The sequence below is a fragment of the Mercenaria mercenaria genome, unplaced genomic scaffold (assembly GCF_021730395.1).
Source record: "Mercenaria mercenaria strain notata unplaced genomic scaffold, MADL_Memer_1 contig_737, whole genome shotgun sequence".
NCBI lineage: Eukaryota > Metazoa > Mollusca > Bivalvia > Venerida > Veneridae > Mercenaria > Mercenaria mercenaria.
The window spans coordinates 4422-22175 of record NW_026463634.1 but is presented as its reverse complement, the minus strand read 5'-3'; the positions used below and the strand labels follow the sequence as shown (position 1 = coordinate 22175).

General features: G+C 35.4%; 1 protein-coding gene across 1 annotated transcript in view; it reads left to right on the top strand.

Annotated features, from left to right (window-relative positions):
* Positions 1–17442, top strand: part of LOC128554780 (usherin-like) — a gene marked incomplete at its 3' end in the record, with an annotated part of 34206 nt that extends 16764 nt beyond the window's left edge. The window contains exons 6-9 of the mRNA XM_053536087.1: positions 4195–4509; positions 7837–8136; positions 10538–10735; positions 17350–17442. Coding sequence (XP_053392062.1) covers positions 4195–4509; positions 7837–8136; positions 10538–10735; positions 17350–17442 — 906 coding nt within the window. The remainder of the gene's footprint in view (positions 1–4194; positions 4510–7836; positions 8137–10537; positions 10736–17349) is intronic.
* Positions 17443–17754: the final 312 nt, after the last annotated feature.

Genomic DNA, 17754 nt, shown 5'->3' with positions numbered 1-17754 from the left:
ATAAGACGATGTGCAGAGCGCATAAAATTGGTGGGAATGTCAAAGTTAAAGGTCACAAGTACAATTCTGTCCTTTGTATTTTGTGATTGGATCACAACGTCAAATCTATTCAAGGTATTGACAATAAACAGGTGGTGATGGAATTAAAGTAGGAGTTAAACCCAAAAGAATAGAATAAATTACCTTAGTATCACTATCTTCGTCGCCTGGTTCTTATAGTGCTCTATCTCCATCTTTGAAAAAAAAGAGATTTTTATATCAATTTGTTTATGTCGCCAAGTTCTATAATTGTTCTGTAGCAAGAAAACGTAATTTGTGACGTATACGGGAAGATCCTGCGTAATTCTTTGCTCAATGTTCTCCGTTCGAATGTTACAGAAACGGTTAAAGTACTCCAGGACTCGGAGCACTGTACTGTTTAGAATTATTCCTGACCAATCATACACATAAACTAACATCACGTGATCATCTTTGCAAAGGAGTTCTCTATCTCCAAGTAAAGTCATTGAATCTTGATCGAAAGCGCAGTTACGTGCATGTAATAATAACAAAACATTGAGAATATAAAGCGTACAAATATACTTAGAATTCCTATCTACACGACATGCGAAAGTAAATTGCTTTTAATAGCTTACGAAAACTATTTTATCATTTTATTACTTATACAAACACATAGCTTTTGTGGAGCTATTGACATGGAAATACTTGCATGATCTGCAACAGTCCTGTAGATACGTGTATATCGGATAGAAATTGTTTCGTCATTCTGAAGCTGAATCTTAAGAAATGCCAACACTAAATATATATAATTACGGTATTTTCCAACATATGATTCTGATAAGGAAGCTTGCTCTAGTGTATTATATTATTGTTAGTGCCCCCAACTGACAATATATGATAACTGGATCTAATAAGTATGCCTTAGTGCACCATGGAAGGAGCAAATTGCTTCCGCTTGAATAAAGGTAGGAGATAACCTTTTAATGATCCCATAGGAGAATGGAATTCCAAGAAGCGGTTCATGAGAAATAGGTTTTTCTATTTAAAGACAAAGTGGCCCTAAAAGCGACCAAATGTCCCCAATCGATTTTTTTAAAGAACCTTATACTGATCCCTAGACCAAGTCTGATGAAGATCCATCAAGTGGTTCGTGAGAAGATTTGTACAAGTATATCTACTTTTAACTCTAGTAGCTCCTGAAATAGGCCAAGTGCCACCAACTGAACAATATTAGTAAAGGAAATTATAATGATGCTACAAATCAAGTTTGAAAAAGATCAATTGAGTTGTTCATGAAATGGAATCATTTAAAGGCATTTATAATTTTATTGGCGCTGGTAAAAACAAAGACAAATATCAAACAGGGAATGCCACGTACCAAAATCCCTTAAAAGGGACCGTTCCTTCCGATTTGAACAAAATTGGGAGAGGTCCTTATAATGATGCTATAGTCATGTTTGATTTGTATTTCTAACATTAGCTCTAGTGGCCTGGAAGTGGCCATGTGCCCCCATATGTATAAAATTGGGAGTGGACCTTATAAATAATAAATTGACATGAAAATAACATTGGTTGTGTTCTGCTAAGCGTATGGGTATAAATGACAAAGTTTGATGCACTGAACAGCTGCTAAAGAAAACTAAGAGTAAAATAAAAACGGTTGTTTTTGTGTAAGATAATATCAATAACTGAGAATATTAAGTTGCAAAGTCAATGTTATTAGGTATTGTCATAATGCTTAACACTATGTTAAAGTTAAACTTACTTACTTAGCGTAATGAGATATAAAATAGATATGACCAAAAAGATTTTAAGATTAAGGGTTCATTGTTGACAGTCATTACTGCTCATTACTGCTGTTATCGAGTAATTAAAGTTCAATATCTTTATCTTGTTGGGCAGCATGGTAAAGAATTTGGCAAAATAACTGTTCAAAACCTCACTTTGAGTGTAGAATTATTTCATCTGAAGAAGCCATCCAGCTGACATGTATAAAGTTAGGTGACAGCACGTTCCAACGGAATAATGCACCTAGGGGCTTTCTCCGCAATGAAATGCTTGAAAGTTGCAATATGGCCTATACTTAAATGTATCGGTTTGACGATAACCCATGTAAAACAAAACCAATCCTCCTGAAAATTCAAAATGAGAACAGTGTCTGTCATTACTGTTTAAAAGGTCATTCGAAATTCATGGCCCTGATTTCTGTATGATAAGTATTATTTTGAGCAATGCCCAATGTTGTAATTTTATAGTGCTCCATCTCCTGGTAGAGCAATACACCTTTGACATTTTTTATTATTTTTGTCAAATTATCTCCAAAGTGAAAAATGTATAACTGCAGAAAAGTTTTAATGAATAGGTTTGAAAAAATATTTATAGACAGAATAAACTAAACGCAAGGAACAAGTAGATGTATTTGTTATAATTTTTGCCAAGAAATAAAGAAACTAGTCACGAGTCGATCTTTGGAAGTGATTTTCTCCTCGTTCAAAAAATGGTAGATAGAGCATCGTTTAACTCAGGTGACGTCTTGGTACGTCAACGAGGTCGATAGATCAAAGCTCCCGGTTTCAGTAAAGTAAAATATGTACATCGCAATTTGTGCCCCATAGCAAAACTTAATAACCACACAATGTATTGACTTCAAACTTGGGTTATAGATAGGTGGCGATAAGACAAAGACATGATCTGGGTTGGTAGTCTTAGTTCAAGTACACAAATGTAGTTCTCATCTATCCCATAAACCTACCTCTGCTCCAACAAAATATCACTTTTACTTCTTATGCCTTTGAATTTCATTCCTACTAGCATACAAAATCCCCAACACAAATCCATCAAAACATTACATCCCCACCTCCGGCACACACATATTCCATTTTTTTTTAAATTTTAACTTTTCTCCTCTGATCTAGAATTTCGGACAATATTGCCCAGCTTTGCGAAGGTCTTGTTCTATTTCAAAGTAATTAGATGCATACACCTTTTCAACGCGCTGCTTCTCAGAAGTTGTATTGTAGATGATAAGGTGCTTGATACCGATCACGTAACATATAAATACTAATTAGATATTGTTATCAATTGAAGGTTATTGAGAGAAAATGGCTCTTATGAAACAAACTAACAGACATTTCTTGCATACAAGACGGGGATCTCCGGTATCTTTACCGATGCTGGAAAAATCTATCTTACACCCCGTGGTGTAAGATGACTCTCATGCTGTAAATGACGTATAACGAACTACACATATGTAGAAAATTTATGTAGTAATTTATATTTTATTTAAAAAACGGAATAAAAATTCAGTACCTTGACAGTTCCTATTTGTTCCTGATTGTATATTTCTCGATTCAAATCACATTATTTTACCAAAAATTCATAACGTTACGCTTCAGCTGATAAAACAAAACCGGAACTAAGCATTGTTGTTTCTTTGGAAACGTCATGACGTATTTCTTGTTTACGGACGTTGGCTTCCCGCGCTTTGTTTAAATACATGTACACTGCCATAAGAAATAGTTTTAAAAAGAAAGCCGTTCGATTGATTTTATTTTTATTATTATTTTTTGAAATCGGTATGCAAGAAAAAGATTCTGTCACTTGATATATGTGCAGATGGAAATATCCGTCTCTCGGGTAACTGTTCAGGGAGCCTTGTTACCGCCTTAATAGTTACCATCGAGGCCGGTTATTCCCATCTGCACTACAACCAGTGAAAGAATCTTATAGGCATCATCAGTTAAGACTTTCGCGATTTTATAGTTTTCTGTGCAAAATGTGTTTGTGAAGTATCAGATGTGCTGAGAATATGAATTATGAAGTGTTAACAGAGAAGTGTGAGTCATGAAGTTTGGACTGTGAAGCGAGAGGTATGAAGCACGAAAAATGATTTCAGTCAACTCCACTGGCCCTGCATTTAGCTAAAGACGACTTTGATTAGACAGAATATCAGATGAAACGTTATACTAAAATTATTTTAAAATTAATTTATGATAATTTGCACAAAACTCAGTATTCTACTGTTTTGTTTGTGGAAATGAAGTGGATAGTTTAAATAAGCAAAATTTCCTGTATAAATGCTTATCTTCACGTATCAGTTGTTAGATTTCAAAAGGTTATATTTAAATGTTTAGGTATTTAACAGATCAATTTGATACATTTTAATAATAATGCTGGTCTATTATTTCGTCGTAGTCTTGGAATTGAAAGTATTAGCGATCACCTTTCCGTCAGACACCATAAACACTTCTGGATTCAAAGTTGTTTGGACACCTCCATCCGCAAACAAAGCTTCACATATAAGTAGTTATGTTATAGAATGGAAATTGAAAACACAAGGAAATAGTCTAGCTGGCGGAAGCAAAGAAGTTCTAAGAACGGCGACATCCTTGATGATCAATACTGGCGTCACATCTGGTAAAACATATACCGTTACTGTAACGTCAAGAAATATTTGGACACAGTCTGGAGCATCTAGAACAACATCATTGTCAAAGGAACAAGCTGCAAGTAAGTTTACAGTTTGTTAAAAATAATTATACCTTTGACGGCATTTTCCTATTGAGTCACACGGTCTTATTCTAAATATTTGTAAACAGTTTAAAAGATCTCAGTAAGACGGAATAACGGAAACACAATTAAAATATAGTGCTAGACGTCGTAGTGTTCGGGTTATTTCTGTTGAAAGGGAGTGAAAAAAAATATATACTTTGGCATTTTTAATGAAAAAACGTAGTCATTTATTTCAATGTCTGTCTAATTTGGTTGAAAGTGGATATAATTAGATCTACACAGCTGTGAAACGACTTTAAACATTCTCTCTTCTACGAAAGTTTGAGAACAATAACTTAAGTGTTTTTATATTTTCTGGTCTTTTCATGGATTATGGAGTCTACACAATGTTGATTGGAATGAAGGTCTGCTGACACTGGTAAGGGGGGAGTGAGATATTGCACGTACCACTACTTAGTGAGATTAAGACACTGTCAAAAGTAAAAAGCAGAATTTTTTTTTATTGTATGGTCTAGTTTCACGAGAGTCATTTCATAAATACTGACTTAACAACTCAGTTATTCGCCCATGATGTGAGAAGTTATCATTTAGATTTTAAAATGAATTGACATATTTAACTAAACGGCTGTGTAGTATATGTGCGAGCAAGTGTGTTCAAGTTTTGTCTCGATAATAACGTTGATATGATTATTGTGATTATCTAGCTCATTTAACTATCACAATTTTTGTTAGGTACTTACATCTTGTGATTGTCGGCGTTGCCAGTGGCTAAGTTGGTTAAGGTTTTAATAGTGGTAGACTTTCTACAAATTCTTGATATATTTTGTAAGAACTATGCCAATTTAGAATCTAGAAGATTAGAATTTCTTTGTTGAAATTTAGGTTTAGGTACACATTCCGGTGAAAGGGCTACAGCTTTGAAACTTTTTACACTTGTTTATCATTATTAGATGTGTATATAGACCTTGCACCTTAACCCTTGCAATTGGTGAGTTCTAATCATAACTTTAGAAAATATAAATTTCTTAGTTATTTGTATTTGTTTAAATCCATTTTATCTTCTAAAAGGGATATAGCTTTGGGATTATATGTATGTGTTCCGGTTTAACGTCTTTTTCAACAATTTATATGTCATATAAACGACGATGTCTACTTTTAGCAGTGAGCTTAGTGCCCAGCTTCTCACTGGAATATCACACCATTAACACACAAAACAACATCTTCTCACAATTTGATGTATAATGATAGGAATGCTCCTTGGTTGTCATTATATCAAGGTTATTTGAATTATTTTGTCAAAAATGAATGTTGGTAAGCATAGTCATTTTACCCATATAAACTGTGTCCTCAGAAACTAATGGTCCAGTTTTAAGATAATGTTACACAAATAATCAAGTTGGTAACCCCTTAAGTCTTCAGACATAACCAAAGGGCGTTGTCAGGTTCCGTATGTGAATCATCTTAGCAAAATGTTGGCCCGAATAAATAATTTCACCACTCAAACGGCCTTAGGTTGATCTCTACAAAGATTGTTCAAATTTGTCTTAGACATTGGACTGCACGTTCTAACGAAACGGTCTTTATGTGACTCCCCCATTGTTCTCTCTATTGTTCTAACAGTCACATAAAAAGAAAAATAGTCACATAAACAGAACGGAATGAATGACATCAAAGAGAAAGTACCGTTATGCAGTCACTTAACCATCATTTCGCGGGCACTGTAAGTTCTATAATGCATCTCTTTCAATTGTTTGATATGCACAAATGTTAAGGCAGGACCAAATGAATGAAAAATGAAATATATGTTTCCATGAACTGTATATTTTTTACACTGTGTTAAAGGCAACAACCGTACAACCGTATAGTTTTAGGTAATAAATCAATAAATGTAGTACCAAAATAGAGGTGGCCTTTTGTTCGCAGTGACTTATTTTCATAAACTCGTTTGGCCATAAATATTAATGAGAATATTTTTGAATGACAAATGATTGTTAAAATTGAAAAAAAAAAGTCTTCAAACGTTTATTCTAGACAGTTCTTTGATTTTACAAATATTCTTTCATCGCATATATTTACGAACAGTGTCAGCTTACCTATATAGGACCATCATAGACCTCTTGTTGCTTGGGTTACTCTCTACAAATAAGAACAGGTTTTCATTGTTTGCATATTTGGACATTTTATACATCTTGACAAATACTACCAGCCCGATTTTTGAATGATTTTACGCAAATAATAAAAGTATTATTATTATAATTGTTTTCCAATAGTATTCGAAGTATTCAGATTCTTCAAACAAATATGGCAGTCAGAGATCAAAATGAAAGTATTCCCTAATAATCTAAGCCGTTGCACTACATCCAACTGATTTAAAAAAGGCAAAGATATGTGTGATCATGTGTGATCATCTGCCGTTATCCAGATTTCTCAAACAAAAACTTTGCCACCACAGCTACGTAAACCTTTAAACGACATTATCCCCTAAACTACTTGTGTTATTTCGTAAATATTTCATAGTTATAATGTATAGATTACGCTCTACTCAAATTGTGAAACGCAAAACTAATCGTTCAAAACATTGGTTCATCTAGCTTTACCTATATGTACCGCTTTGAAATCCTTATGCAGTACTTTGGCAAAACTGTTTCTTTTGTTACCTATTTGAGCTGTGAAACGATATCAGTTCTTCGTGGCAATTTTGATTTAATCTGGCAAAAATGTTACCTTGATGAGACTGAGTGACTCTCGTACAAGCCACCAAATTCCTATCTGAAAGGTCTTAGTAACCCGTAATAGTCTAACGTCATTTCAGATCTTGTCCGGGCTATAACGTTGATATCCATGAAATAGTTTATTCAGGAATAGGTACCTCAATGAGCATGTACCTGTCTCAAAACTTTAAGGGCACAGTTTGAGTTAAAGAAAGTAACAGACCTTGTCCAAGCCATTCTTTTTATATACATCGATAACTTTTGTTTATATATAAAAGAAATGAAGATATCAATGAGAGAAAGTTTACATTTATCTTGCAATTATCTTATCTTTATCTAGCGGACATATTTGCCTAGATAATCTGTCAAGCGCATCTCTGCCACAAAGGTCAACGTCATATTTATTGGTCAAACTTCATTTAAAATTTCCCAGGTCATGGAACGATCTGCATTGTAAGAGTCGTCAAGGCGGTGTGTTTACAAAATACTGGCTTTTTCCATGTTAAAGAACGCATTTTGTAGTACTAAGATACCATTTACTTTAAAAAATCTAGATCTCATAATACAAGTTCTACTATATTATTGATCACTACTTTTTTTCTTGAAATTTTAGAACCAAACATCCCAAGGTCTTTGACAACACCAGATTTAAATGCTGAAGATGGCACTATAAGCATTGGATGGAGTGCTCCTGCAATTGGTGTGGCATCTAGTTACAGGATTCGGTTACTAGATGGCACAAATGAGATAATTGGTGTAGAACGATCATCCTTGACAGTCAGCTTTTCTAGCTCAAAAATAAAAAATGGATATAGATATAATATAACAATTACATCAAAGAGTGAAGCATATAATGGTACAAACTATGTCTGGGGTAACTTCTATGAGGAAGAGATCAAGACTGTAGTTCAAGGTAATGTGTTAAAATGTATTAGTTACTTGTTGGTATTATATCTGTCATAGGGTTTTCATACTATAGAATCTTTTATACTGTCTGTAATGTAAAAGTGTATTACGCTTTTCACTCTGTACTTTGGACCGCAATCTCAATTCTCAGCCTACAGAAATATATGGACAATTTTAGTGACAGTGTTACATTTTAGTTCACCTGAACACAAGGTGCTCGGGGTGAGTTATTATGAACTGTCACTGGCCTATGTCCGTCCGTCGTCCGTCCGTCAAATCAACTAACACTCGTCTTCGACCAAAATCTCCTCTGAAATCGTGTGGATTGTTATAAAATTTGATTTGGATGCTTCTTGGTTTGTCTTCTTTCAACATTATTCAAATGGTTTCGCAACAGAGCCATAGAAGTTTGAAAAAAAAAACAAAAAAAAAAAAACAGTGTCTTCTCTTAAACCGATGGTAAGAGTTTGAATTTATTTCACACAAATGGTCCTTCTGTGACCCTCTACCAAGATTGTTCAAAATATTATGATTTGTAAGAAATCATGGCCACAAGTGGGCATGATCACTTTTCCTTAAATGTATTTTATGGATACTTTTAAAATGTTTCTAGTGTTAGATTGCTTGCCGGCTTTCGAAACACTGTCACACAAATGGTCCTTAGTGTACCCAAATTGGTCGATTGATTTTTTTGTTTTGTTTTTATCGATTCGTAAAAGTACATGACCTTGCGGGGGCGTGTTTACTGTTCTTAAGAAGTATAAAGTGAAAACCGTACAAATATATGTCCCTTCCTAAATTTCAGTTAGTTTAGTTTTGCCCATTGTTTTCTCGTTTGGGGCAAACCCTTTACTTTATCTGGGGACCAAACGCCGCTCTTCATGGAATTACACGCCTCAACACGTGTATCATTGAAGGTTCCATGTTCACCGCCGTTTGAATACATCTGCGGATGTCTCTAAATTGCTTTTTGTACTTTTAGCATGTGTAAATGTTGAGTTCTGCTCAACCCGGGGCTAGAGGGCGTGGACGGTAGCATGCATTTCCACTACCTCCATGAACAGGCTCAATCAAACCGAGCCTGCAACATTTTCGTTTTCGTCGTGTTGAGCGACCTGTGAAGTTTCAACTTTTCTCTATTTTATTATCACAGCAGCGTTGTTTGTGCCGTGTTGCGGCCGTAAAAAGTCTCCCCGTACATTCAATCAGGGCTGTTATATTTCGATCTTCTCAGATCGTTCAGCACGACTTTTATGTCGTGTTATTGGTACTGTTTAGTTTCTCAACATGACCATTTCGGCCTGGGTGGTTCCAATACCCCCGCTTTCATAGCCTTGGGTACTGTTTAATCACCCCTTGGATATGGTGCCTGCTTTTTAATTTTGTCTTTTGACAGTTCCTGTGATACGCAGGCTCCATAACCTCAGATCCCCTTCCTAAATTCCAGTTAGTTTAGTTCTGCCCATTGTTTTCTCGTTTGGGGCAAACCCTTTACTTTATCTGGGGACCAAACGCCGCTCTTCAAGGAATTACACGCCTCAACACGTGTATCATTGAAGGTTCCATGTTCACCGCCGTTTGAATACATCTGCGGATGTCTCTAAATTGCTTTTTGTACTTTTAGCATGTGTAAATGTTGAGTTCTGCTCAACCCGGGGCTAGAGGGCGTGGACGGTAGCATGCATTTCCACTACCTCCATGAACAGGCTCAATCAAACCGAGTCTGCAACATTTTCGTTTTTGTCGTGTTGAGCGACCTGTGAAGTTTCAACTTTTCTCTATTGTATAAATCCACCGACACGATTTTGAAATAATTCCACACAAATGATCCACTTCTCTTACAAACTGTTCAAACTATTTTTGTTTGTACAAAAGCATGGCAGTCAGGAAGCGTGCTAGTTGTTTCCTTTATGTATATAAATAACGTTTGTAAAAATGTAAACGTATTGAGAAATCATTTAATTGCATCAGCATGAAAGAAATTCTTTTGGTTTTGACCAACGTGACTTTTTGCAAGGATTTTTTTTAAGGTGGAACTCATATGAAGTTTTAATATTTCTTGATGTTAAATTGCATTGATGAATATATCTACGAAATCGGCTAAAATTTGTTTCCCTTTTATATTATTGATTTCACTGTATTACCTTTCTACAAATATGTAATAACAAACCTGTTTAACATACGTTTATCATATTCAACAGCGTTAAGTATATTTGTAACAGACTATCAAAGTATGGTGTATGAATTTTGATATATAACTATCGTTTTAGCGAATTGTGATCATTCTGTTTTAAGTTTCTTATTTCTTGATCTGTGTCGTTCAAAAAAGTTTATGATTGTGTTTATATACCAATACAAACGTTTGTATGTAATATGATTTATCCGTAACGTAAACATTTTAATTCCAGTGCCGAGCGGTCCAAGTTCTGTACTATGTGACACTATCAAAGATGAATCAATTACCGTGACATGGATTGGGTCTTTGTTTCCAAACGGAGATCTTGTCAAATATATCATACAGGTCTTAAATCTCAACCAACAACCGCTGTTTAATACAAGCACAGAACAGGTTGTGGAAAGCCATACAGTCGTCTCTCTGATCCCAGGTAATAATATATGCTGTATTCTTTGTAACTGATTATATACTTATACATGTATTATATACTTTAATGATAATAATTGTTATCCCTTGCTAAAAGCGGAGCAATATCTAAAACATTAGTATTTTAAAGTCGTAAAACTGCTGTAGGTAAAAACTTTAAGTTTTTTGTCTGATTATCTGAGAACGGCAGGAGTTCTTGAAAAAACCATCTGTCACCAAATTACACTTTTGTCGTTTTCCGAAGTTGATCATTACTGACTGGGTTGATTGTAAACTGTTTCAACTAAATAACTTGAGTAAGGAATGAGACATTGGGACCAAACTGACATCTGTTTGGAAAAATGAGTGGTCTTCGTAGCAGACAAACTTGTTCTGCGGGACTTGTTTACTGTTTTAAAAACCCGTTTTCAATTTTGCCATTATTATTCATTTTTCGATTTCAAACTTGTATAGTAGTTGCCAGTTTGGATAACCTTGAAATACTGTCTGGCCTAAGTGTATGCATCATCACCCTGGAATTTCATTCCGAATATCAAACACTGATACGCAGAAAATGGTACAACGGTTCAACAAAATTTTATAGTGAAATAAAGAATGCTATTTATATTCTTTACAACGTTTGACGGCATATAATAGTTTAATTATTCATATTAAGTAAACATCATCATACTGAATTGGAGGAGAATATTAAACATTCACGGATTAACGTGAAACCTCTCTGACTTCTAGGCTTGATGTATCGCATTGTGACGCTATGAATCTTTTATTTTTGTTTCTCGATTGACTAGGCAAATAGTAAAAATGGCTATTATACTTGCTATGATTTCTCTGTCACTATTGTTTTTATATGAAAAATGTATGGCAAGCTTCTCAGTTTCATTATATTTTCTTTACTACTTTTACCACTAGTCAACAACCTTCGCATAAGGAGAATGCTTGCTTAAACGCAGACACAGTTTTGGTTTATATTATGGACAATCACTTAAGTAACACGATAAGAAACTGTATTAATGTTGGTTTTAGATTCATGGTAAGCTGCCAAAGTTCATTATTTCTTAACTAGTGCTCTGGTATTCTCAGATCGTAACATTAAGATTGATCTTGGTGAGTGTCTTCAGACATATATTTTGGATTAGAGTTTAACTTAGCTACTCCTTAAGACTGACGTCACTGGAGCTGCTTTTGTAACAGTGTTTTTTTTATTTATGAAATGCTGTTTTTCGTTACACTGTACCTTATAACTATTTTATACTGTTTCTCTCACTCCCAAAAAATCTTTTTTAATTACATTGTACACTTATTTCTCATTAATCACACTAACTGCCATCTCGTATTGTTTCTTTGAATCCATTATTTCCCTACCTTTTCACTCACGTCACGAGTACTGTAGCTACAACATCCGTTGCCCAATGTGGTTCCTCTCATTTTATAGCAAACTTTTTAAATGTTTATTGCTTTCTTTCATACCACTCCTCAACTGCTTAAACCCCATAAGATAATAATTTAACAGTCATCATTTATTTATTTACTTGGGTTATATGGCGCCAAACAGGACTACAAATTTTGGTTTTACATCTCATTTACCTCGAAATAAAAACATGAGGTATGGAATCAAAATTTGCACACTTGCTGGAATCACAGAGTTACAGCAAAACCAAGTGTTAAGACCCTATTAGTCGCCGATTACGATCATGCAAGGGTGAGGCAGTGGTTCTAATTCTTTTCATACACAGATCGTCCGAGAACCACACGGGGCGTTTAGGATCTGCATTTATGTATAAGAGTTTATCATAACAGCCCTACACTTCACTCAGGACTACACTATAACAAATACACGCTCTACCAAACAGCATCCCGCCTTTCTTCAGGTTTTAGCTGTTAGTACAGAGAGATGGTTTATTGTCCCTCTTCCTTCGCAGAAGACTTACTTCTCCTCTCCTCTGAAACTACTTAAAGGATATTTTGGGAAGCTTAGCCTTCCCAAAGTCGCCAAACTACGTATACCGACGATATGAAAGAAGTGCAGTACTTCTATGAAATTCATGGTTTGAGAGAAAACCGATCGATACTATTTATTTAGCATATGAAATAAATGTGAATACGAGTGGTGTTCAATTTATTATGAAACAGTTTTAAACACAGCTTAATTAAACTCGCATACGTTTTATTACAACAGATGCTGAATCCGGGATCCATGGCAATATGAAATGCCAGCTTTTTAAAGCCCGGTTTATGCACGACTGCTCAAGTTTGTTCCATTTGTTTTTAAGAGCCTTTTTAAGATCAGTCATGGTATAGACCTTACGTTTTTGTAGTCTACGTTTCCGTATGCCCCAAATACCAAAGTCCATGAGGGCCTTTTGACATCCATTCTGCAGGAGTTATATAATTAACTTTTGTTTGTTGAGAAAATCAATGGTCATTTTAGCGTGTGACTAGAAGCCGAGTCTTGATGGAACATCATATCATTCTCTCTTCCAGGAAAAAGGCGCTGAACATCTTTTTTCTCAGAAATGGCTTTAGATCCTTGCCTGTTTGATACTTTGCATTGACTTTCACCCCTTTATTGATACAAATCAAAGATATATTGCCGTAGAAACACCGACCCAAACCATAAACGCAGGTGCAAATGCATTTCGTTTTACGAACTTCAGTTTGTTTAAGTCATAACTACCGCCCATATAGAACATAGCCTCATCAGTAGTGACTAGGTTTTTCCGTTTTCCACAGTTAAGACGGAGATATAGACGCCATGATCGAGCACGTCGATGAACACGGCATTTTTCCCTGAGTTTGGCTCTAATAAATCTGGTTATAATTCTGTTACCAGTGCCTAGAGACACTCCACACTTAGCTGCCATTTCTCTTTGTGTTGGCGGATTCACCAGTTTATCATATTACGGATTTTCCGTACGACGTCAGCAGTAGCTGCTGTACGAAGTTTGGTAAATGGTCCACTTTTACCTGTTTTGCTTACGCTATTTCGAATAACACCGTTACCATGTTGAATGCGATGCACAGCAGCAACAGAAACATTATGTCCCATGTTACTGTAGGACATTTTTTGCTTCGAGAACCCTAAATTAGTGCCCTAAACTAATTCATTTATTTTTGGTCTAACTATATTGAATTTTGAATTCAAATGTGTTGAGTATGTGTACCGTACACTGCTTTACATGAATTAATCGCTTTACACGAGGTTTTGTTAGCTGAAAAATCTTATAGGTGTGTTTTGATAGTGTTTCATAATAAACTGAACACCTCTCGTACTCATGATTTGTAAATGAAAAAATGGCATGGATTATAAGGCTGTTTTCGTTTCGACCACTCGAACGACTCTAGTACGACTCAAAAGCCAATCGTACGCCAAGGTTTGACGCTAGCGTCGATGTCAAAGGTCAAGAGTTTGATCTCGGGAAAATTCGGAGTAAATCGAGCAACCGGTGGAAAAAGCGCGAGATATTTATTTGTTAAAACTTGATTCATCTGTTTAAAACAGAAGTGCTTGTCTAATAATTCTTTAAGACATAAAAACACGTCTTTCAGTGCTATATTTGTTGTTTACATCCAGTCATTCGATGCGTTCGATTCGAACTTTAAGTGCGCATGCGCACAAAAACTACATCATGTCACTCGATACGTTCGATTCGAAATTTAAGTGCGCATGCGCACAAAATCTCTTGCTCTACCCCAGGATTGATGAATCGGAAACAGCCTAAGTTTTTGTAAACTCTTTTGCCTATGCGTTTTACTACTTTACGATGTAAATATTAATCAAGTGACCAAGGCCAAGAACACATGGTTCAGCTTCAGCGCTACCTTTCTTCGTGCATGCGCCGTAAAAGTAGCTCAATACTTATAATGAATTGAAAGATATGAGATAATGAGAGTAAACAGATCCATGCAATTATTATGGATATGCAATAAATGTGAACACTTACTGATTTTTAAATAAAAATGTGGTTTTGATCAGATACATTTGCAAATTATATAAATGTTTTGTTGTTGTTTTTTGTGTACGTGTTGAGCTACTTGTATTACGCGGTAAATATTTGTAACGTGACCATTGCATATGACTCACGGAAAACTTTATTTATCCGATTGATTTTCTTAGAATCTTTCAAAGGGCATAAACATTCCCTATTGATTTTGGTGTCGAGGTCAAATCGACCTTTAAAGCCTTCGTTTGCTTTTACCGATGATTAGACTTCAAACATACATACATTTGTTCCTTATTAGATCTAGAGTCAAGTCAAAGATTATGACTGGAGTAAGCTTTACTGACTTTGGTCTTGATGTGGATTACCTTTGGTTCAGTTAGGTTATAAAAACTGGAAGCACTTAGTGAACTATTGCAAAATGATGGAATCTTTTCTTGCCTGGAATCTCGATAAAAATGCGTACCGGTTCAGCTACGCTTACAGTCCTCTCCGGGCTTTGATGATGTTGGGGTTAACGTCATACCAACACAAGTATTGGTATATGGCGATTTCCCAGCTTATAATGTAGGAAGATTATCCTAGGTGCCCAAACGGAAAATAGTACTCTGTCACGGACCACACTCGACTACAAATTGAAAAGCTTTGCTACTTTAAGGAGCAACCTAAATGCTATATAAACGTTAAGCGACTTTCATTTGCTACTTGATAGATCTTCATGAAGTATCCTTAAATTCTTCAAAAATTGATTAACTTGGGCTTCTTGAACTTAAAAGACTTCTCACAAACCACTTGATAGATATATGCTTAACCTTTGCTACAGCGTCTTTGTATGAACCGTCCTAGACTTTGTTCAAGTCAAGTAGTTTTGCATAACCCATGTTAGGGGGGGGGGGGGGGGGGGGGGGGCTACCAGAAGTAATAGGTAAGGGCAGGTTTCGTGGAAGCACAAAACACCACAAAAACAGCCCCAGAGGCAAGCATTAGCAAAGTAGACCCACAACAAAAAGAAGCTTTAACGGAAAAAAAATATTATAGACGGGTTGCTTCAAAAATCTTGTAGGTGCAAATTATGGAAAAAGGGAGAGGAAGGGGTAAGCGTAGAAATGGGACGGGGCAAGGAAGAGGAAAGTGGAACAATGATGAATATTCAAAAGGGAATGTTACGTTATGTAAATATTTAATCTCAGTTACCCTACAAAGTAAACCCCAGCAGGGCAGACACGTACAAAAGGGAAACACGCACACGCACGCACAAGGACACACGAATACGCACAGTCACACACAGAAACAATCGCACACGCACTCGCAACTTACTTACCTAGATAAATAGACAAGTAAGATATAAAAACACTGTAGGGAACTAAAAACAGAAAAATATATTTTAAATCATCTTTACGTGAGCAATTACATGAATCGTCTCCAAATCTGTTCTGTAGCATCCCTTGACCTCTCTGCAGTGTTTTTCAAATTATGTTTCTTTGCCCTATACCGGGACCGTGAGAACTACAAACAACATAAAAACTACTCCGCGGTATGAACCACCCGATATATTTTCACCAAGCGTAATCTTTAGCATACATTTTACATCTTTCCTCAATGAAATTTAAAGACCAAAAAGCATTAGATTCTTCACTAAAATATTGATCTCACCAAACTTGATCTGTGTGCGCTTGGCCTACTTTAGAGATCAGAAAAATAGTTTTAATGTGATTGTGAGTCTAAGACGGTGCCCTACTACTTTCTATGTTATTTAGTTGGGTATGGTTGTGCGTTTGATTTTGGTATATAAGTGTCTGTCCTTTTGTAGTGTGACTGTTATTAAGGAATTTAGCATTCCCTTAGTATATTCATCCTTGTTCTTCTTTCTACTTCAAATTCCTTCCCCACCCCCCACCCCCCCCATTTTACCCCCCCCCCCCCAACCCCCCACCCCTATCTATTCCACATAAAGTAATATGTACGATGTTTGAAGCAACCCGTCTGTAATATTTTTCCATTACATGTACAGCTTCTTTTTGTTTTGGGCCTACTTTGCTAATGCGTGAGTCCGAGGCTGTGTTTTAGGTGCTCTGTGCTTCCGAGAAATCTACCCGTATCTATTTTCTTTTGTCTTCTTTTAGCGGCCGACTAAGGTGTCCTATAATTTATTTATATCACATGGATCAAAGAAACATCAATCAGACTCTAATATATTACTTTAATTATGTAAAGATCATTAATGCCATTAAAGATAATATTCAGCTTTGATAACTCTTCTTATATCCATTTAATTAAATATGCGCATTCAAAATCAATATCGAATAACTACTTTCCAAGGTGTTCTATAGTTTGTACAGCGCACGTGTCAAAGAAACACCAATAAAATGTCATAAATGTCATTAGACATTAACATTCAATTTTGTTAACACTCTTATAGGTATAATGCAAGTTCAAACTGACTTTCCAGTTTTGATTTCTTAGCAATGGAGATGAATTAGATATTTCCTATTTGGATAATCATGCAATGTCGTGAGGCAACATATGCAAATACAGAGGTATTTAGTGCTGGAATTTGTGTCCTAAATCATTTCGATAGTCATACCTCTGAAACAGTTAAATGGATTTTCAAATAAGTACGCTTTTGTGCATAGGTGTCAGATCCACATTCCACAATTTGAAAAATAAATCTTCTTTTCAGAAACGTCATACAGGTTTAAAGTGTTTACAGAAAATGAACAATACATCTCAACAAACTATGGACAATCGATGTTTTGCATGACAAAGCCAAAATGTAAGTATTTTATTCCCATCATCACAAGTTCATATAGGAAGCTACTTTTTCGTAGTTTTAGTTAACATCTTGAATAGAGTTGATTGACTTTGATATACAACATTAATCTTGAAAAAATGCTTTTTATTTGTAATATTTATGGTACATGTTAAATGTACATTTTGATAATCATGCACAAGTTTCAAAACGAAAGTTTACGCCTTAACATGGATTTATTGTAAAACTCATTCGTCAATATTTAATGCATATTTGTTTTATACAATAACTGAATCATGCAGTCAGAAGATTGTTTCTGTAGTTTTATAGTTCAGT